The sequence below is a fragment of the Rhipicephalus microplus genome, chromosome 7 (assembly GCF_043290135.1).
Source record: "Rhipicephalus microplus isolate Deutch F79 chromosome 7, USDA_Rmic, whole genome shotgun sequence".
NCBI lineage: Eukaryota > Metazoa > Arthropoda > Arachnida > Ixodida > Ixodidae > Rhipicephalus > Rhipicephalus microplus.
Genome location: NC_134706.1, coordinates 99,112,584 through 99,129,873, shown reverse-complemented (window position 1 = coordinate 99,129,873; position 17,290 = coordinate 99,112,584). Strand labels below are relative to the sequence as shown.

The window sequence follows — 17,290 nt, the reverse complement described above, 5'->3', positions numbered from 1 at the left end:
AAGTGGGGTAGAGGAGAAAGAAGTGAATGTGTTCTGTGCCAGGCCTGACTGCTGCAACAATCTATCATACCACCTGTCTAATAAACATCTCTCGCTCGTAACATAAATGTGAAAAGTGCTGCGTAATGCCTAGGAGCACCGGATAAGTACAGTGGCAGACAAACCCCTAGAGTTTCGCTGGAGCCACCGACTCGTAGGACTTCCGCCGCTACCAGTCATCATGAACCCTGACGGCGAAATCCAACCAGCTGCGTTTAACACCTATGGACACCATTACGGAGAACTGTGCCCGTTCTCTGGGAAATCTGGAGAGGACGTCAATGAATTGCTCAAGCACTATCAGCGGGTAAGTCTGTATAACTACTGGAAAAATACCAGCCAGCGCAACTACGTACCACTTTTTCCTGAGGGAACCGCGTTGATGAGGTACGAGAATCATGAGGAGAATTTGACTACGTGGGCGAATTTTGTGGACGAAGTCAAGAAGGGTTTTGGAGATTCGACAACGACAAAGAAGCGTGCTGAGCAGACCCGGAGCCAACGTGCTCAAGTCCCTGGGGAGACATGTACGACGTAGAGTGAAGAAGTTTTCAAGCTTTACAAAAGTGTGGACCCACTAATGACTGATGAGGATAAGGTGCGGCATCTCCTTAAGGGAATTGCGGAGAATATCTATTACTAACTCATAGGAAAGTATGACTTGCAGCCGGTCAGTGACATTATCCGACATTGTCGAACATTTTAGGCCCTTAAAGCTCGGCACATTTCGGCAAAGCTTGGTAGGCTGCCCAATGACACAACGGTTACAAGCATCGACGTAGTCAATCCACCCAGCGATCTGGCGTCAACAATACGAGAAATAGTGCACAAAAAAACTTAATCGGCGGGACGCTGCTGCTCCGTCTATAGCACATGGCCACGGTTATTATACGTCATGCAGCCCCCGGCCTGCGTCCATCAACGCTGCGGGCTTCGTCGACTCAAGGACGCTGGTACAGTTGCGTCGTCATGTTTATATGTCTGATCCACGAAACGACTTCGTGCAAAGGTCACCCCCCCCCCCAATAGGGCAGCGTGGCAAGATTACCGCGCTGACCACCTTCAGCAGTGAGTGGGGCGTGAAGCACCTGTCTGCTTTTACTGCAGCGTTCGCGGAAATATAGCCCGCTTCTGCTCAGAACGGCATCGGTCAACTCTGCCGCAGTATCAACGACCCCCGGCATCCTTACGGCGCGCAAGTACTCTCGCTTGCCACCCAACAGCCACAACCGAACCGACTTACAACAGACCTTCCGCAGCAATTCGCTGGCTTCTGTGCGGAGTGTGACGCCACCAGCCTCCTCCCGCCAGCATCAATCACCATCACCAGGTCGTCAGCGTCTCACTTCTCTTCCTCCGCCGAGAAACTAGACGCTGCGGCTGATAGAGGTGAGGTCGCGGGACATATTCCACTGCGTTCAGACATGCCTCCGCCATTTTTCATGATACAAAATAGGGTCAGTGTTCTTATAGATGGTGTCTCACGTCCGCGTTAGTCGACACAGGAGCAACTGTTTCCGTCATGAGCAGAAATTTTAAGAATCGTCTTGGAGGGAAAGTGATGTTCTCTTGGGGAAGCCAGACAACGTTTCGTGCAGTAAGTGGAGAACCGTTGCGCCCAGTGGGAGCTTGTACTGCAATTGTTAGTTTCGGTGCTAAATTGTTTAAGGCAAATTTTGCAGTTCTTCTTAACACATGACGTTATGCTGGGAATAGACTTTTTGAAAGAATGTGGAGCCACTGTGACAAAGTTTTACTGTTTGGTTTTTTTGAAGAGCCCAGCGATGCCAACAGACAATCGCAATCGTTGTTGACATAGTTTAACCGGCCCAATCGTTCGTTCAAGTGACGTTATAGTTCACCAAATCCAGCTGAACTGTGCGAAGAAGGATGCGGTTGTGCCGCACTGCGTGATTTCTACAAGTAGTGGCAAAGCCTTGGTATAGGTGGTCAACTCCTCTTTCGAGCCGATTGTACTGCCTAGTGGAATGAGGCTGGCTGTGTTTGAGTTTGATGTCAAAAGCCGAGTTAACATTGCAGTCATTAGAAACGACAGGAAAAAGAAAATGCGTCTCATGTGGCTTGTCCTAGTGATGACATACTAATGAATATGGTGAATAAGTCACTACCGCCAGAGAAGAGACAAGCGTTAGTTCGGATCCTCTCCAACCATGCATTCGTTTTTGATTTCACACTCAATAGCTGTAGATTTTCTGCACCACCTTCACGCACTCGTCATGCAATTGATACTGGTTCCGCCCATCCCATTCGTCAGAGCCCAATAGAGTATCTCCATCGGAGAATAATGCTATTGCTGAAGAGATGGAAGAAACGCTGTCTAAGAAAGTTATATAAGAGTCGCCTAGCCCCTGGGCCGCACCAGGTATACTCGTAAAAATGAAGGATGGGTCTTGGAGATTCTGTGTAGATTACTGGTGGCTTAACTCAGTTACAAAAAAAGATGTATATACACTGCCCCGCATCGACGGCGTTATCGATTGTTTGCACTCTGCTTCGTACTTTTCTTCCGTAAACTTAAGATCGGGATATTGGAAAATCCGTATGCTCTCTGCCGATAAAGAAAATAGCGGCTTTTATAACTCCAGAGTGTTTATTTGAACTTAACATCAAGCCATTTGTTCTATGTAACGCTCCAGCCACGTTTGAGCGCTTTATGGACAAAGTCCTCCGTGGCCTAAAATGGAGGTATGTCCTTGCTATCTTGACGACGTTGTATTCTTTGGCAGCACGTTTGAAGAACACATTTATCGACTTGATGTCGTTCTTACGTGACATGACAAAGCAGCACTTATCTTGAAATATAAAGTGCCATTTTGGTGAGCGTGAAAGTCTAGTTCTTGGCTATCTCGTAGACAAACTTCGCGCTCGGCTTGATTACCAGAAAATCACCGCGGTCAGCACTTTCCCTCAACTACGCTCGCTACGGGAACTCCCAAGCTTCCTGGGCCTGTGTTTGTATTTCTGGCGTTTTGTTCCTAGCTTTGCCGATGTTGGTAGGCCTCTTACTCATCTGCTCAACAAAAGACATACCCTTCAACTGAATGAAAGAGTGTGTCATCATTTTCAAAGCTGAAGCTTCTACTCACTTCTGGGCCTATTCTTCGTCATTTCGACGCATCCGCCCTAACTGAGGTTCACAGTGACGCAAGCGGAATCGGTATCGGCGGAGTATTAGTTCAGCGTCACGGTGCCGCCGAACATGTCATTGCCTACGCGAGCTGTTCTTTGAATAAAGCTGAGCGCAATCGCGCTGTTACAGAGCAAGAAGCCCTGGCAGCTGTCTTCGCCGTGCACAAGTTTCGCCCGTACATCTATGACCGCCGACTCTCCAACGTCACAGACCACCACTCACTCTTTTGGCTCACTGGTCTATGTGATCCAACCGGTCGTCTTGCACGTTGGGCACTCCGTTCGCAAGAATATGACTTTGTTGTTTGTTTCGAGAGTGGCAGCCGTCACGTGGACGCTGACTGTCTATCGCGACTTCCCGTTTCCCTTCTTTTCCTTCTTTTTATTGGGCTCTTAGGCTATGCAATTTAATTTATACCATCTCAGTGTTAAAGCTTGTTTCACGAACGCCGAATGGTTGGTGACCTTAACTGGTCCGATGCTTCTGTCTCTGCAAGTCACCGACCTTACAGACTTTATTACAATTCAAAAGTTTTGTGAAAACAAGGACGTCCACAAGTTGCCTCCGCTGCCTTTTTGCAATTGCCGCGTATTCTGAACGGTTACAAAGCTTTTTCACAGAAACTTACCTTCTATGAGTTGTTTGCGCTTTTTCAATTTTTTTTGTAAACTCATCGCTTTCTTCTCATTTTCATGACTGGTTTTATTGTCTCTAAGTTATTACTAGTTTGGGCAATAATATAAGTAGGGTAAAGTATTTCGTGTGGAGAAATCATCTTATCTCTTAATTCGCTATGACTGCTATGTCACGCTTTGAAACACAAACCAACCTGAGAACTCGCTGATTTGATAGCTTTGAGGCAGGCAGTAAGATATTTGTACCTACTTGAAGTGAAGCTGTGACATGCAGATTTAAATGAAAGTTTTGTAGTCTAAGGCATTATAACACAGCACAAAGAAACATTGGAACACAAGCTATAGAATTAAATATGGCTCTATGCTTGTCACTGTAATTTTCTGCGCAATTCCACAGCGCTTTACCAGCAACTAGCATGAGTTTATTCACTAATACAGCCACAAAAATAAATAGGCTAACGCAGATGCAGCGGCTTCGCTTCAGAAATAAACATTCGGTAAATAACATACTTTATCAGCTTAGTTAGTCGTAGATGGCCATTTTAAAATTAGCGAATCTATGTTTCATATAGGTAACGTTCTCTTGCTTAGACTTTCAGAAAACATTGACTATTATTTTAATGCAACAGCAGGGGAAATTTATCTTTAGCGGTAGTCAAAAAGTAGTTAGCGAATAAATGAACCCGAATATGACTATAGCCATTACTGGTGGTGATCATCCCACACGTGTTCACGAGAACATTTAAAAGTGGGCAGACCAGAAGCACTGGCCTAGCACCTGCTACACCAGATGATTGCCTGGATGAATATAATAACTCAGAAAGTATTTTCGCCCTTGAGTTTTGACATTGATATAGGTTTTTCATCATTAGTTCATAAGTTACGACAATTTAGAGGTACGAAACAAATTACCTCAGGGTTTTCTTGGCGAGACTGCACCATTTCAATTTGCTGAAAAAAATAAGGCAAATGTTATTGAAGGTAGTTCAAATAATCATATTGACAATTACGCAGTTTGTAATGCGCAATGCACTTGTCAAAATGTGTAGTAAACATTATCACTTATTCAAATATTCACTTTATTGTCACTAAGTGGTTTCTTCACTAACAAGCTGAAAAGACTACAGATTCAGGTAGAGGCAGAACGCTGACTGATGGGAAGAGAGAAAAACGATAAATAAAAGCAGGGATGTTAAATGGCCCAGTAAAGGCACTTTGCAACCCTACACGTGGGATTGAGAAGAAGTAGATTGAAGAGATAGAGTGAATGTGTAAAAAGAGAGAGAACACACACGCATGCAGTCAGTCACATGTCCATCACGTTGGTGTGGCATGAGCCATCGTTGTCACAGCTTCTTGACCATACTAGTTTTTTTAGACTTTTATGAAGTTATTTTATCACTTTCAGCTGCGATGTTTTTGTAGAAGACAATCAAGAATCAATCCAACACACATTTTTTTGTTCTGACGGATGACTTGACGGAAGTTTAGCCTCAGTAAGGTCAGAAGTGTATTATTTTTGACAGGACCTATTGTAATTCAACAAAACGATTTTTTTAAAAGAATGCTCCAGTTTTGGCAGCCATGCAGTCTTCATACTGTGTCGTCTCAACGCGGAACAGATGATATTTTACCGGCGACCCCAACTTGTGGCTTTGCTGGTATAGAACACCCCAATATCAACGTTGGCAAACTTGTTCGGATACTTGCAGACCTGAGAAGACCAACGGCGCCACTTGGCAGCAGCCACGACTTATTCCATCGTCAGTGATATTAATCGAATGAGTGTCCAGTGTTTACTGCTCATTATTCTAATACAGGTTTTTGCTAGCACAGATGTTTTCCACCTGCTCAGTGGCTATGCAGTGCCTGGACGGGTTGTCAATAAATGGACATCGGCCAGCCACAGGGAGCTTCGCTCCTAAAAAACTCCTGAGGTCTCGACTGGATATTCAAACAAGCAAGTCATCACAACTTGGGGATTATATCTTCTGTAGAATTAGTTTAGAAATTTAAAAAAGTCACAGCTTTGCCACAGTCACAGCAACAATTTGAAAGGTCGCGCGCAGAATGGAAAGCAGATTGATCCATGCCCCACGTTACTCACGCGCAAATTACGCACAAAACGTACTCACAGGTGCGGATGCGAGCGAATAAGCGTCTCATTTGTTACTTTGCTGTGTTCAAAAATCGGGCGCGTTCCGCAAATGGAGACTGCAATGATTGCAGTGACCTTCGGCATCTGGTAACTACAGCAGAATTGTTCCAGGTAAAGCCCGAGGCCAGCCAAGGCGTACGACCTTCCCCTCCTTTCCGCCGCGAGACAAGGGCGCGTGAGGGAATATGGTGACGCGCGCTATTGCCCCATCGTGGTGGTAATGCTAAAAATACCCCCCCCCCCTGAGATTTGCATGAGCAGCGGTAAGTGGTAGATATAAGTAGCTTGGTGTTTGAGTGGTTAAGGAAGTGCTGCGGTGTGTCTCCGTGGTTAACGCCTCGCTTTCACGTCGCAAAGGTCCCACGTTGATTCCGCGCACCAGAGTGTATTTTTCTGGATTTCATTTTCTTGCGTTTTCATATATGTACATACGTATACACATACGGTGCATGGCATCAAAGCCGACGCCCACGTTGACGCCAGCGGCAAAAAGCAGCCCAGTGTGTGAATAGAATGGCTATCGCAGTAAAAATCGGACTTTTTTTCTTAACCACTTGCTGCTTCGCCGGACTTTCCAACAGTGCGAATGTAACTCCCTTTGTTATATGGAGAGGTAATACTTTCGTGGTAGTGAGAACAAAGTTCCCGAACAAATTAAGTCAAATACTAGCACGACCGTTACTACTGGCAGTGAGGTGCCAAGTGTCCATGAGAGCTTCTCAAGAGTGGGGCAGAAGACAAGCACTACCCTAGCACCAGCACCAACAGTCGACAGCCAGGAGGCATATCATATCACGGGAAGTATTTATTACCATTACTAGGCATTGACTTGACTTAACAAGTCTATAAGGTTCGAATATTTGAGGAATGCGGAAACATATTACCTCTGGGGTTTCCTCTGTCAGCTCGCCCTTTTCAACCACCTGAAAAAATAAAGCAAACTTTAGTGGGGATAATTAAAATATTGGTATGAACAATGACCTATTTCTCTGAAAGGGGAATAAAATATGCTTGTCCAATATATATTGGAAAGCTTCATCGAAACACCAGGGTGCTTTACTGCCCGTGAGTGGGTACTTCAGTACGGGGATGAAAAAAGCAGTTTCAGCGTCAGCGCACAGTAATAAATATGAAATCCACTTATTGTAATTTCGATTGAGTAACGTTGGCAGGTAATCATTGTACACACGTTCTCTTGTAGCTCGACAAAACAGTGGTGTAAAAGAATGTGGTGGCTCGAGGGAGCCATGCAGTATCCATGCTGTGTGTCACTTCAGTGCGAATCGAGTGAAAGGTACGCTACTCGTGAATGCAACGTTTGAAGACACTGAAAGTGGCTGCCGTCCTCTCAAAGTTCGCAAGTTTGTTCGGATCCCCGTTGGCCAGAAGACATTCACTGCGCCACTCGATGGAAGGGGAGAGCTCGTCATCTTCAGCTACTTTTTATGAGTGAGTGGCCAACCTTTACTGCTTATACCACCAGACCTCTCAGGGACAGCCGGATGAAAAATATAACGAGTTTTTTCAAGAGTACTGAGTACTTATACAAATACTCTCAATAAATTTTAGTCGCGGTGGTAACGCGCATCTGCATATATATATAAATATATATATATATATATATATATATATATATATATATATATATATATATATATATATATATATATATATATATATATATATATATATATATATATATATATATATATATATATATATATATATATATATATATTGTTCCGAAGCATAGTGGCGCCAGCTCTGTGCCAGCGTGAAATAAGACGTTGACGTCCATGTGTGGCTCGTGCTGGCCGGGTTCCTGCCTGTACCAGCTTGTTGCGGCTAACGTTTCTCGATTAATAACCTGTGTTTTTACGCAACCTTGCTCGTTGCATTTGGTAGAAACGTGCTGGGTAACGTCCTGGAGCTCCGCAGCCGTATGCTACCATCTCAGTCCGCGATGACCGAGGGCGTCGATCCCCCACAATGCTCTTCCACGCTGCCACCTGTCATGTGTTCTGGTGTACTTCGTCTACATGACCGACCAGTATACAACGGCACTGAAGATCAAGATGTCGAGGACTGGCTGGCAGAGTACGAGCATGCCGGCGCGATTAACAAGTGGGATGACCCTTCAAAGCTGACACACGTCATCTTCTACATGACGAATTTGGCCAACCTATGCTTCACCAACCACCAAACCGACATCCCCACCTGGTCGGTTTTCGAAGAGGCCGTCACTTCGTTTTTCGTTCGTCCAGCCATGCGTAAGCTTCGTGCTGAACTGGGCCTGCGGAGACGATTTCAGCGAAATGGTGAGAACTTCACGAGCTACATTGAGGATGTGATCAGCCTCTGTAGGCGAGTTGATTCGAGGATGATGGAGGCTGACAGAATAAAGAATATATTGAAAGGCATTGACGACGACACTTTTCATATGCTTGTGGCCAAAGACCCACAGACCGTCACGGCTGTGATTCAGCTATGTCAAAGTTTCGATGAGCTGCGCAAGCAACGAATTTCTACACGTCGCGCTAATAAGCAAACAGCTGATATTTCGGCTTTGGAGTGCAAAAGCAGTGGCCCCGACTACAGCGTGTTAATGCCTCAAATTCAACAGTACTTTCGGGAGGAAGTTGCTCGACAGCTCTCTCTTGTCGCCACCATCAACGAGACCCCCACAACACTGGACCACTCACTTCGCCGTGCTATTCAGACGCAAGTTGCCGAGGCTCTCCCTTCGCCCGCGTCCCCAATATCAGTGGCTGCACCGCTGACTTATGCAGAAGCCGTCCGCCGACCTCCTGCCCAACCACCGCTCCCTTCATACAGTCCAGCCACCAAATACTACAGGTCACCAGTTTCGGTTTATCCGGTAAATCGGCCCTTTCCACCACCTCGAGCACCTGTAAATTCTTGGCGTACTCCGGATAACCGGCCCGCCTGCTACAACTGCGGTATTCCAGGACATGTCACGCGCTACTGTCGTCACCGTGGATTCTATTTTAATGATGTTCAGCATTCAGACAACATACCTCGGCAATCAAAATCGCATGTGACACCTGATTCACAAGACCCCCGCTCACGTCGACCAGATTTCAGCCGACGTCGATCTCCTTCACCACGTCTTCGGTCTCCTTCCCAATGCTTCGCCGTTCCAGCCACGCCCAGGAGGAAAACTAACAGTCGCAGTTCCTGAGGCAAGAGCTGCGCCACTGACGAAATTTCCAAGGCCTCATCTTTTGCCCCCTAACGAGATTGCCGTGTTTGTGGACAGTTTCGCCACAACTTCTCTTGTCGACACAGGTTCCACTATTTGTATAATCAGTGAAGTGTTATGCGGCAAACTGAACAAAGTGACAACTCCACTGGTTGAAATTTCTTTACGCACAGCGAGTTCGCAACACGTCCAACCTTCTGCCACTTGCACTGCTCGTGTTCTGACTCAAGGAGTGCTTTACATCGTTGAATTTGTCGTCCTTCCGCATGCGTCTAATGAAACATCCTGGGATGGAACTTAACTTTCTTTCCGCTAATCATGCGGTTGTCGACTGCGCTCGTGCTGAAATTGTTTTGTTTCCATTCAGCACGACATTCATAGATCTCCCTCGCTCACCCAAAAAGGTGATCGTCGCCGCTGACGTCGTCATTTCTGCTTTTTTAGTCGCCGCGGTATCACTTTTGTGCAACACCGTTTCCGATTCAACTGCCCTCTTTATGCCGTCACAAGAATGCGCTCGTCGCCAGAACCTTGTCGTCCGGTTTGTCGTCACAAAACTTGCCGATGGCCCCAGTGGCGTGTACGTGTGCAATCCGTTCCCTTGTCCCGCTACCTTATTGCATGGCGATTGTATTGGGAGTCTTGACACTTATGATGACTTTTTTCCCTTTGATGCCCGTTCTTATACGACGCTGATGTCCGTGGATGCTGTCACAGCTGCCACCGCGCCCTCAGTACCTGACGAAGACGTTCTGTTGCGCAGCGTAGGCACCGGCCTTACGCAAGACCAGCGCAATCAGCTCATTCAACTACTTGACCGTTTCCGCGCCTCTTTCGACCACAGACAACTTCCCTTGGGACGCATGTCAGTTGTCGCTCACCAAATTGGCACCGGTCATCATACTCCACTTCATCAGCGCCCCTACCGCGTTTCGTAAGCTGAGCGAGACGCCATCACTCAACACGTCGACGAGATGCTGCAACGTGGTGTTATTCAGCACTCACACGGTCCTTCGGCTTCGCCAAGGTCCTCTTGCAAAAAAAGGATGGCTCCGTCAGGTTTTGCGTCGATTATTGTCGACTAAACAACATCACACGCAAGGATGTTTATCCTCTGCCACACATCGATGACGCCTTGGATTGCCTTCAAGGTGCGGAGTTTTTCGCTTCACTGGATCTGCGCTCTGGATATTGGCAAGTGTCAATGGCTGAACTAGACCGTGCAAAAACGGCGTTTGTGACCCCTGACGGCTTATATGAATTTAATGTATTGCCCTTTGGTCTTTGCATTGCGCCTGCCACTTTTGAAAGAATGATGGACAGCGTCCTCAGGGGACTTAAATGGCACATCTGTCTTTGCTATTTAGACGACATAGTTGTATTCCTGGCGGATTTCGAAACTCATCTTTCCCTTCTGGAACAAGTTCTCCAGTGCCTTACGGCAGCCGGGTTGCAACTAATCTTCAAGAAATGTCGTTTTGGCGCCCGCAAACTCACAATTCTCGGCCACGTCGTTTCAAAAGAAGGAATATCGCCAGACCCTGCCAAACTGCGTACCGCTGCCGAGTACCCCAAGCTTACTACACTAAAGGAGCTTCGTAGTTTCGTAGGCTTGTGTTCCTATTTTCGGCGTTTCATTCGCAATTTTGCCTCTAAGATTGTCCCTCTGACTCAGCTTCTCTCCCGTAGAGCGGACCTTTCTGGCTGGAATTCCCACTGTGATGACGCATTCACCGCGCTGCGCCGGCTACTCACGTCTCCGCCAGTTCTCCGCCACTTCTACCCAATGAACCCACTGAAATTCACATGGATGCAAGCGGTGTCGGCGTCGGTGCCATTCTCGCTCAACGCAAGGATGGCCGCGACGAGTACGTTGTCGCCTATGCCAGCCGTACCCTAACGAAGGCAGAGTCCAACTATTCCATCACGGAAAAGGAGTGCTTGGCTATCATTCGGGCTATAGGAAAATTTCGCACTTACCTTTACGGACGCCAGTTTGATGTTGCCACAGATCACCATGCCTTATGTTGGTTAGCGTCCATGAAAGATCCTACTGGCCACCTCGCTCGTTGGGCTTTACGCCTTCAGGAATACGATATCCGTGTTGTTTATCGCTCAGGACGCAGACATTCAGACGCCGATGCATCTTGCCGTTCTCCACTGCCTCCTGACCTTGCCTGCTTATGAACTGCCACTTGCGATTCGTTATCGTTGAGCATCACTGACATGCCATCTGAACAGCGCAAGGATCCTTGGATCAATTCTTTGCTCGACGTCCTCTCTCACAGTTTGTCAGAAACGACTTCACGCTCCCTCTCTCGTCAAGCAAGACACTTCGCTGTCCATGAAGGCTTGTTGTATCGCCGCAATTACGTGACGGACGGCCGTAGGTGGCTCCTTGCCATCCCTCGTCATTTGCGTTCGAAAATCTGCGCTGCCTTTGACGATGACCCCCAGTGTGGCCACACTGCAGTATTTAAGACGTACTCTCACCTTCGTCTAAGATACCACTGGCGCGGCATGTATAGTCACGTTCGCCAGTACGTTCGGTCATGCACCACGTGGCAACGACGCAAGACGTCTTCACACAGCACTGCTGGTCTTTTGCAATCCTTAACCAGCCCAGCGAGACCATTTGACCGCGTCGGAATTGATATTTATGGTTCTCTACCCAACTCTCTTCGAGGCAACCGGTGGATTATCGTCGCCGTCGATCATTTGACACGCTACGCTAAAACATCTGCGCTGCCTGCTACCACTGCGAAATACGTTGCATCCTTTCTTCTTCACCATTTTATTTTACGACACGGTGCACCTCGTGAATTACTGAGTGACCGTGGACGCGTGTTTCTCTGGAACGCCGTCGACGAGCTGCTCAAGGCATGTCGCACTGTCCATCGGAAATTCTCGACATACCATTCTCAAAATAATGGCATGACGGAACGCTTCAACCGTACCCTTGGAGATATACTTGCCATGTACGCCTCTGACGACCACACTAATTGGGACCAAGTGCTCCCTTTTGTCACTTACGCGTACAACTCTGCGCCACAAACAACCACTGGCTTTTCTCCTTTCTTCCTCCTCTACGGACGTGAGCCATCGGGCTCCATGGACACCATTCTCCCTTACAGGCCCGATATTTCCGAAGCGTTGCCTGTTTCCGAAGCAGCTGCTTATGCCGAAGAGTGCCGTCAACTCGCTCGCTCATTTACCGCCCAAGACCAATGGCGCCAGAAAACTGACCACGATTCCTCTGCGTCTACTGTACACTATAATCCAGGAATGCTGGTTTGGCTCTGGGTCCCGTCTACCCCTCCCGCTCTTTTCCCGAAGCTTTCGTCGAAATACCATGGGCCCTACCGTGTGGTGCGGCAAACATCTCCTGTCAACTATGAAGTTGAGCCCATTCATCCACCTTCGGACCCACGCTGCCGTGGGCGTGAAACAGTACACGTATCACGCCTCAAACCATGCTATGACCCTCTTGTCGTGTCCTTTCCCTAGTTCGCCAGGTTGGCTTCTTTCTGCGCGGGGAGTAATTGTACCGAATCATAGTGGCGGCAGCTGTGTGCCAGCGTGAAAGAAGACGTCGACGTCCGTGTGTGGCTCGTGCTTGCCGGGTTCCTGCCTGTACCAGCTTGTTGCGGCTAACGTTTCTCGAATAATGACCTGTGTTTTTACGCAACCTTGCTTGTTGCAATATATATATATAAGGGAAAGAAGTGTATACCTAAGGGCTTTTTTTCCGTGTTTGGACACAATAATAATGAGACCTAACAGACAGTACTGCCAAGGACTGTAAAGGAGAAGTTATTAGAACCAATGGAATCTAAACAAGAAGAAAGAAAAGTGGGTGAAAAAATAACCAGCCGTGAACAGGAATCGATTCTACGACCTTCGAATAACGCGTTCGATGCACTAACCGCTGAGCTATCACAGCGGCCTTCCCTCCATCCACTTTTTTTGGGTTTATATGTGAATTTAGAAGTAGGAGTGTCAGTCAGCGCCAACTATAAGACAAGGGCCGAGTGTGAAACACTCTTTTATGCGCATATTTGGCGTCACGTAGCACGTGAACTTATTACGTGCGGGCAGCTGTTTAATAGTACTTCGTATACAACCGAATGGCACTAAGTCTGCCACTACGAGACCCTCGTTAATGAATAAGGGAAAGAAGTGTGTACCTAAGGCCTCCTTGTTCCGTGTTTTGACACGATATAAATGAGATCTAACAGACAGTAATGCCAAGGAATGTACAGGGGAAGTTATTAAAACCAATGAGATCTAAATAAGAAGAAAGAAAAGTGGGTGAAAGTATAACGAGCCGTGAGCAGGAATCGAACCTACGACCTTCGAATAACGCGTTCGATGCACTAACCGCTGAGCTATCACAGCGGCCTTCCCTCCATCCACTTTTTTGTGTTTATATGTGAATTTAGAAGTAGGAGTGTCAGTCAGCGCCATCTGTAACCAAAGCAACGAGTGTGAAACACTCTTTTATGCGCATGTTCGGTGTCACGTACCACGTGAACTTATTACGAGTGGGCAGCTGATTAATAGTACCTCGTATACAACCTTATGGCACTAAGTATATATATATGAGATCTAACAGACAGTAATGCCAAAGAATGTACAGGGGAAGTTATTAGAACCATAGGAATGTAAATCAGAAGAAAGAAAAGTGGATGAAAAAATAACCAGCCGTGAGCAGGAACCGAACCTACGACCTTTGAATCCTGCTTACGGCCGGTTATTTTTTCATCCACTTTTCTTTCTTCTTATTTACTCAAGCAAGACCAACGTCCTTCATGTCGCCCATTTAAAACGCTATCATCATCGCAACGAAGCCTAGCTCACCTGGTGGGCATCGTTTCCAAAGGGGGAATTGCTACGATACTGAGGGGACGCGTGGAAGAAGAGGAGAACGAGGTTGGCATGAGCGGTGATCTACCAGATCCCTGAACTCTCGCATTCATCATTATCTCGTAAATAAAGGCTTCTCACCGTAAATATATATATATATATATATATATATATATATATATATATATATATATAGTGAGCGCAGTAACTACCGACTGTTCTTTTTGAGTTAGACGTGTCATCATCATTTGTATAATTTCCTCACCTGTAGATATCATCATGAGTGTGTGCCAGGTGTGCCAGCTCGCGCTCGAGCAGGCACACTCGTTAACAGTGTTAGTAGAAGGTATACGTGCCGAAGCTCTAGTGTATACTGGCGCTGCTATTTCGATTATTCGCTCTGACCTTCGCTTCCGTCTCCCAAAAGTCACAACACCTCACTCGGGCCCGCCTCTCCGTGCTGCGACGAACGCCATTACTCGCGCACTCGCCCAGGGTACAGTTCGTGTTTTCATAGACTGTATTCGTCATCATATTGGTGTGTCAGTTCTCCGTGAGCGCACCCACGAACTCATTTTGGAGTGGGATTTCCTGCCGTCTGCACGCGCTTCTATATCTTGTCGTCAGCGCCTCATCCGACTCAATCCCACGGACTCTTTTGTATCGGAACACAAAGGGCGCATTCTTCTCGTCACGACTTCAGATTATGTGCTGTGGCCGTCCCGGAAAGAAGTAATTAGGGTTGATTGCATGAACATTGTGGATGGCGGCGTGCTTTTACTACCGTATGGCCACACAGTACATCGAGGCATTCTGATAATTCCAGGCCTTGTTCGTTTTTCTGAAGGGTCTGCGTTTATTGCTGCGTTAAATCAGAACCCTGAACCTTTATTGGTGCCCTGCAGATTGACAGTCACATGCGCTATTGACCTGCATCGCGTTGCTATTGTTGCCCTTCAAAGTCAAGAAGACCTATCAGAGCCAAGCGCACCACCACTCAACTCTCCCACTCCTCTATCTGTGACGATAACCCCTGGTCTCACAGCAGCCCAGAGTCAAGAATTGCTAAATTCATTGAACAGACATCTCTCTTTGTTTGGCCTTCATTCTTCTGTTCTTGGTATGACAACTTCCGTGACTCACCGAACTCAGACTGACGGCTCCCGAAGTATTCACCGGCGCCCATACCGCGTGTCTCTTGCAAAAAGGAAGATAATCGAGAAAATTGTCTCAGACATGCTTCGACGAAATATCATAAGTCCTTCCTCGAGTCTATGGTCTTCGCAAGTTGTTTTGGTGCAAAAAAAAGACGGAACAGTACGTTTTTGCGTTGATTACCCGGCACTGAACATAATAACGCGCAAAGATATTTACCCTCTCCCACGAATCGATTACGCACTAGATTTGTTGCATGGCGCAGAGTATTTTTCCAGCCTTGACCTACGATCGGGCTACTGGCAAATACCAGTGTCTGAATCTGACAAAGACGGCTTTTACCACCCAAGACGGGCTATATGAATTTATTGTAATGCCTTTCTGACTTTCTAACGCACCTGCTACCTTCGAAAGTATGATCAATAGCGTACTGCAATGCCTGAAGTGGAAAACCTGCTTATGCTACCTCGACGACATCATAGTGTTTTCGTCTACCCTTTCGCAACATTTGCAACGCCTCGAAGAAGTCCTAGGTTGCCTTGCAAAAGCTGGTTTACAGCTGAATACGAAAAATGCACCTTCGCAAGCAAGACGATCAAGGTTCTTGGGCTCTTAGTCAGCAAAGACGGTATTCGACCGGATCCTGAAAAGCTTGCCGCTGTTTTCGAGTTTCCCCGTCCGTTGCGTGAAAAAGACCTGCACAGTTTTCTGTGCTTGGCATCCTACTTTTGACGCTTCATACGTGATTTCGCAAAGCTTGCCTCTCCGCTCCATCTACTGCTCGCAAGTAACACAGCATTTGTTTGGTACGAAGACTGTGAAAAGGCTTTCCTGGCATTGAAACAAGTCCTGACATCCGACCCGGTACTATGTCACTTCGATCCATGTTCACCCACCATTCTTCACGCAGACGCCAGTGGTCATGGTCTCGGTGCCGCTCTACTGCAGCGTGACAACACCGCACGCGAACGTGTCATCGCTTGCGCCAGTCATGCTTTGACTGTTGCCGAGAAAAATTCCACAATAACTGAACAAGTTTACCTGGCTGTTGTCTGGGCGGTACAAAAATTTCGTTCATACCTCCACGGCCACCGCTCCACAGTCGTCACTGACCACAACGCACTGTGCTGGCTTTCGTCGCTAAAGAACTCATTGTGCTGCCTTGGCAGCTGGGTGCTTCGTTTACAAGAGCACAACTTCAATGTCGTCTACAGGTCTGGTAAGAAGCACCAAGGTGCTGATTCTCTCTCGCTGCCCCCTACCCAACCGTAATAACCCACCATCACAAATTTCCACCCAAGCATTACCCATCGCAGGTCTCAGTTGGCTAAGATCCGGTCACCCTTCTACCCTTGTCTCCCATCAACGCGTTGACTCTTACTGCCGCTTCATAATAGCACGCTTAGAAGGCACATCCACTCCTCCGAACGCCCGACTTCACCAACAACTGAAACAATTCAAGCTTCACGATGGTGTTTTACATCGCCACATTTACCACGTTGAAAGAAACAAATGGCTCGCCGTTATACCGCATTGTCTAGAACGTCAGGTTCTTGAGACATTCCACGATGATCCTGCTGCTTGGCATCTCGGCTATCAAAAAACATACGACAAAATACGCAGTCAGTTCACCTGGCCTGGCTTCTCATCCACTATCGCCAACTATGTTTCATCGTGCGGCTTATGCGAACGGCGGAAACGACTCACTGCTGCTCCTTCTAGCTTTCTTCAACCTCTTCTTTGTCCCTTTTTGCCATTCGAAGTCGTCGTGATAGACTTGTACAGCCCCCTTCCCGTGAACTCCAATGGAAATCGTTAGATTGTAACTGCTATTGGCCACCTGACTCGTTAGGTGGAAACAGCCTCACTGTACGGCGTTACAGTCACTGAAGTAGCCTTTGTTTTCTGCGTAACATATTTTTACGCCATGGAGCTCCACGTGTTCTGCTCAGCGAGCGCGGCAAGGCCTTTCTTTCCTCTAGTGTTGCTGAGGTTCTACGTGCCGCCAACACCATCCACAAGACAACTTCTACTTATCATCCACAAGCAAATGGCTTGGCGGA

At 47.1% G+C, this 17,290-nt stretch overlaps 1 protein-coding gene across 2 annotated transcripts in view; it reads right to left on the bottom strand.

The window, feature by feature from the left end:
* LOC142767570 (uncharacterized) overlaps positions 1-17,290 on the bottom strand; it is a 455,408-nt gene that overhangs the window by 305,291 nt on the left and 132,827 nt on the right. For both annotated transcript variants that reach the window (XM_075869529.1, XM_075869530.1), the window contains exons 5-6: positions 6,868-6,906; positions 4,738-4,776 (exon numbers count right to left, since the gene is read on the bottom strand). In XM_075869529.1, the coding sequence (XP_075725644.1) occupies positions 4,738-4,776; positions 6,868-6,906 (78 nt within the window). The remainder of the gene's footprint in view (positions 1-4,737; positions 4,777-6,867; positions 6,907-17,290) is intronic.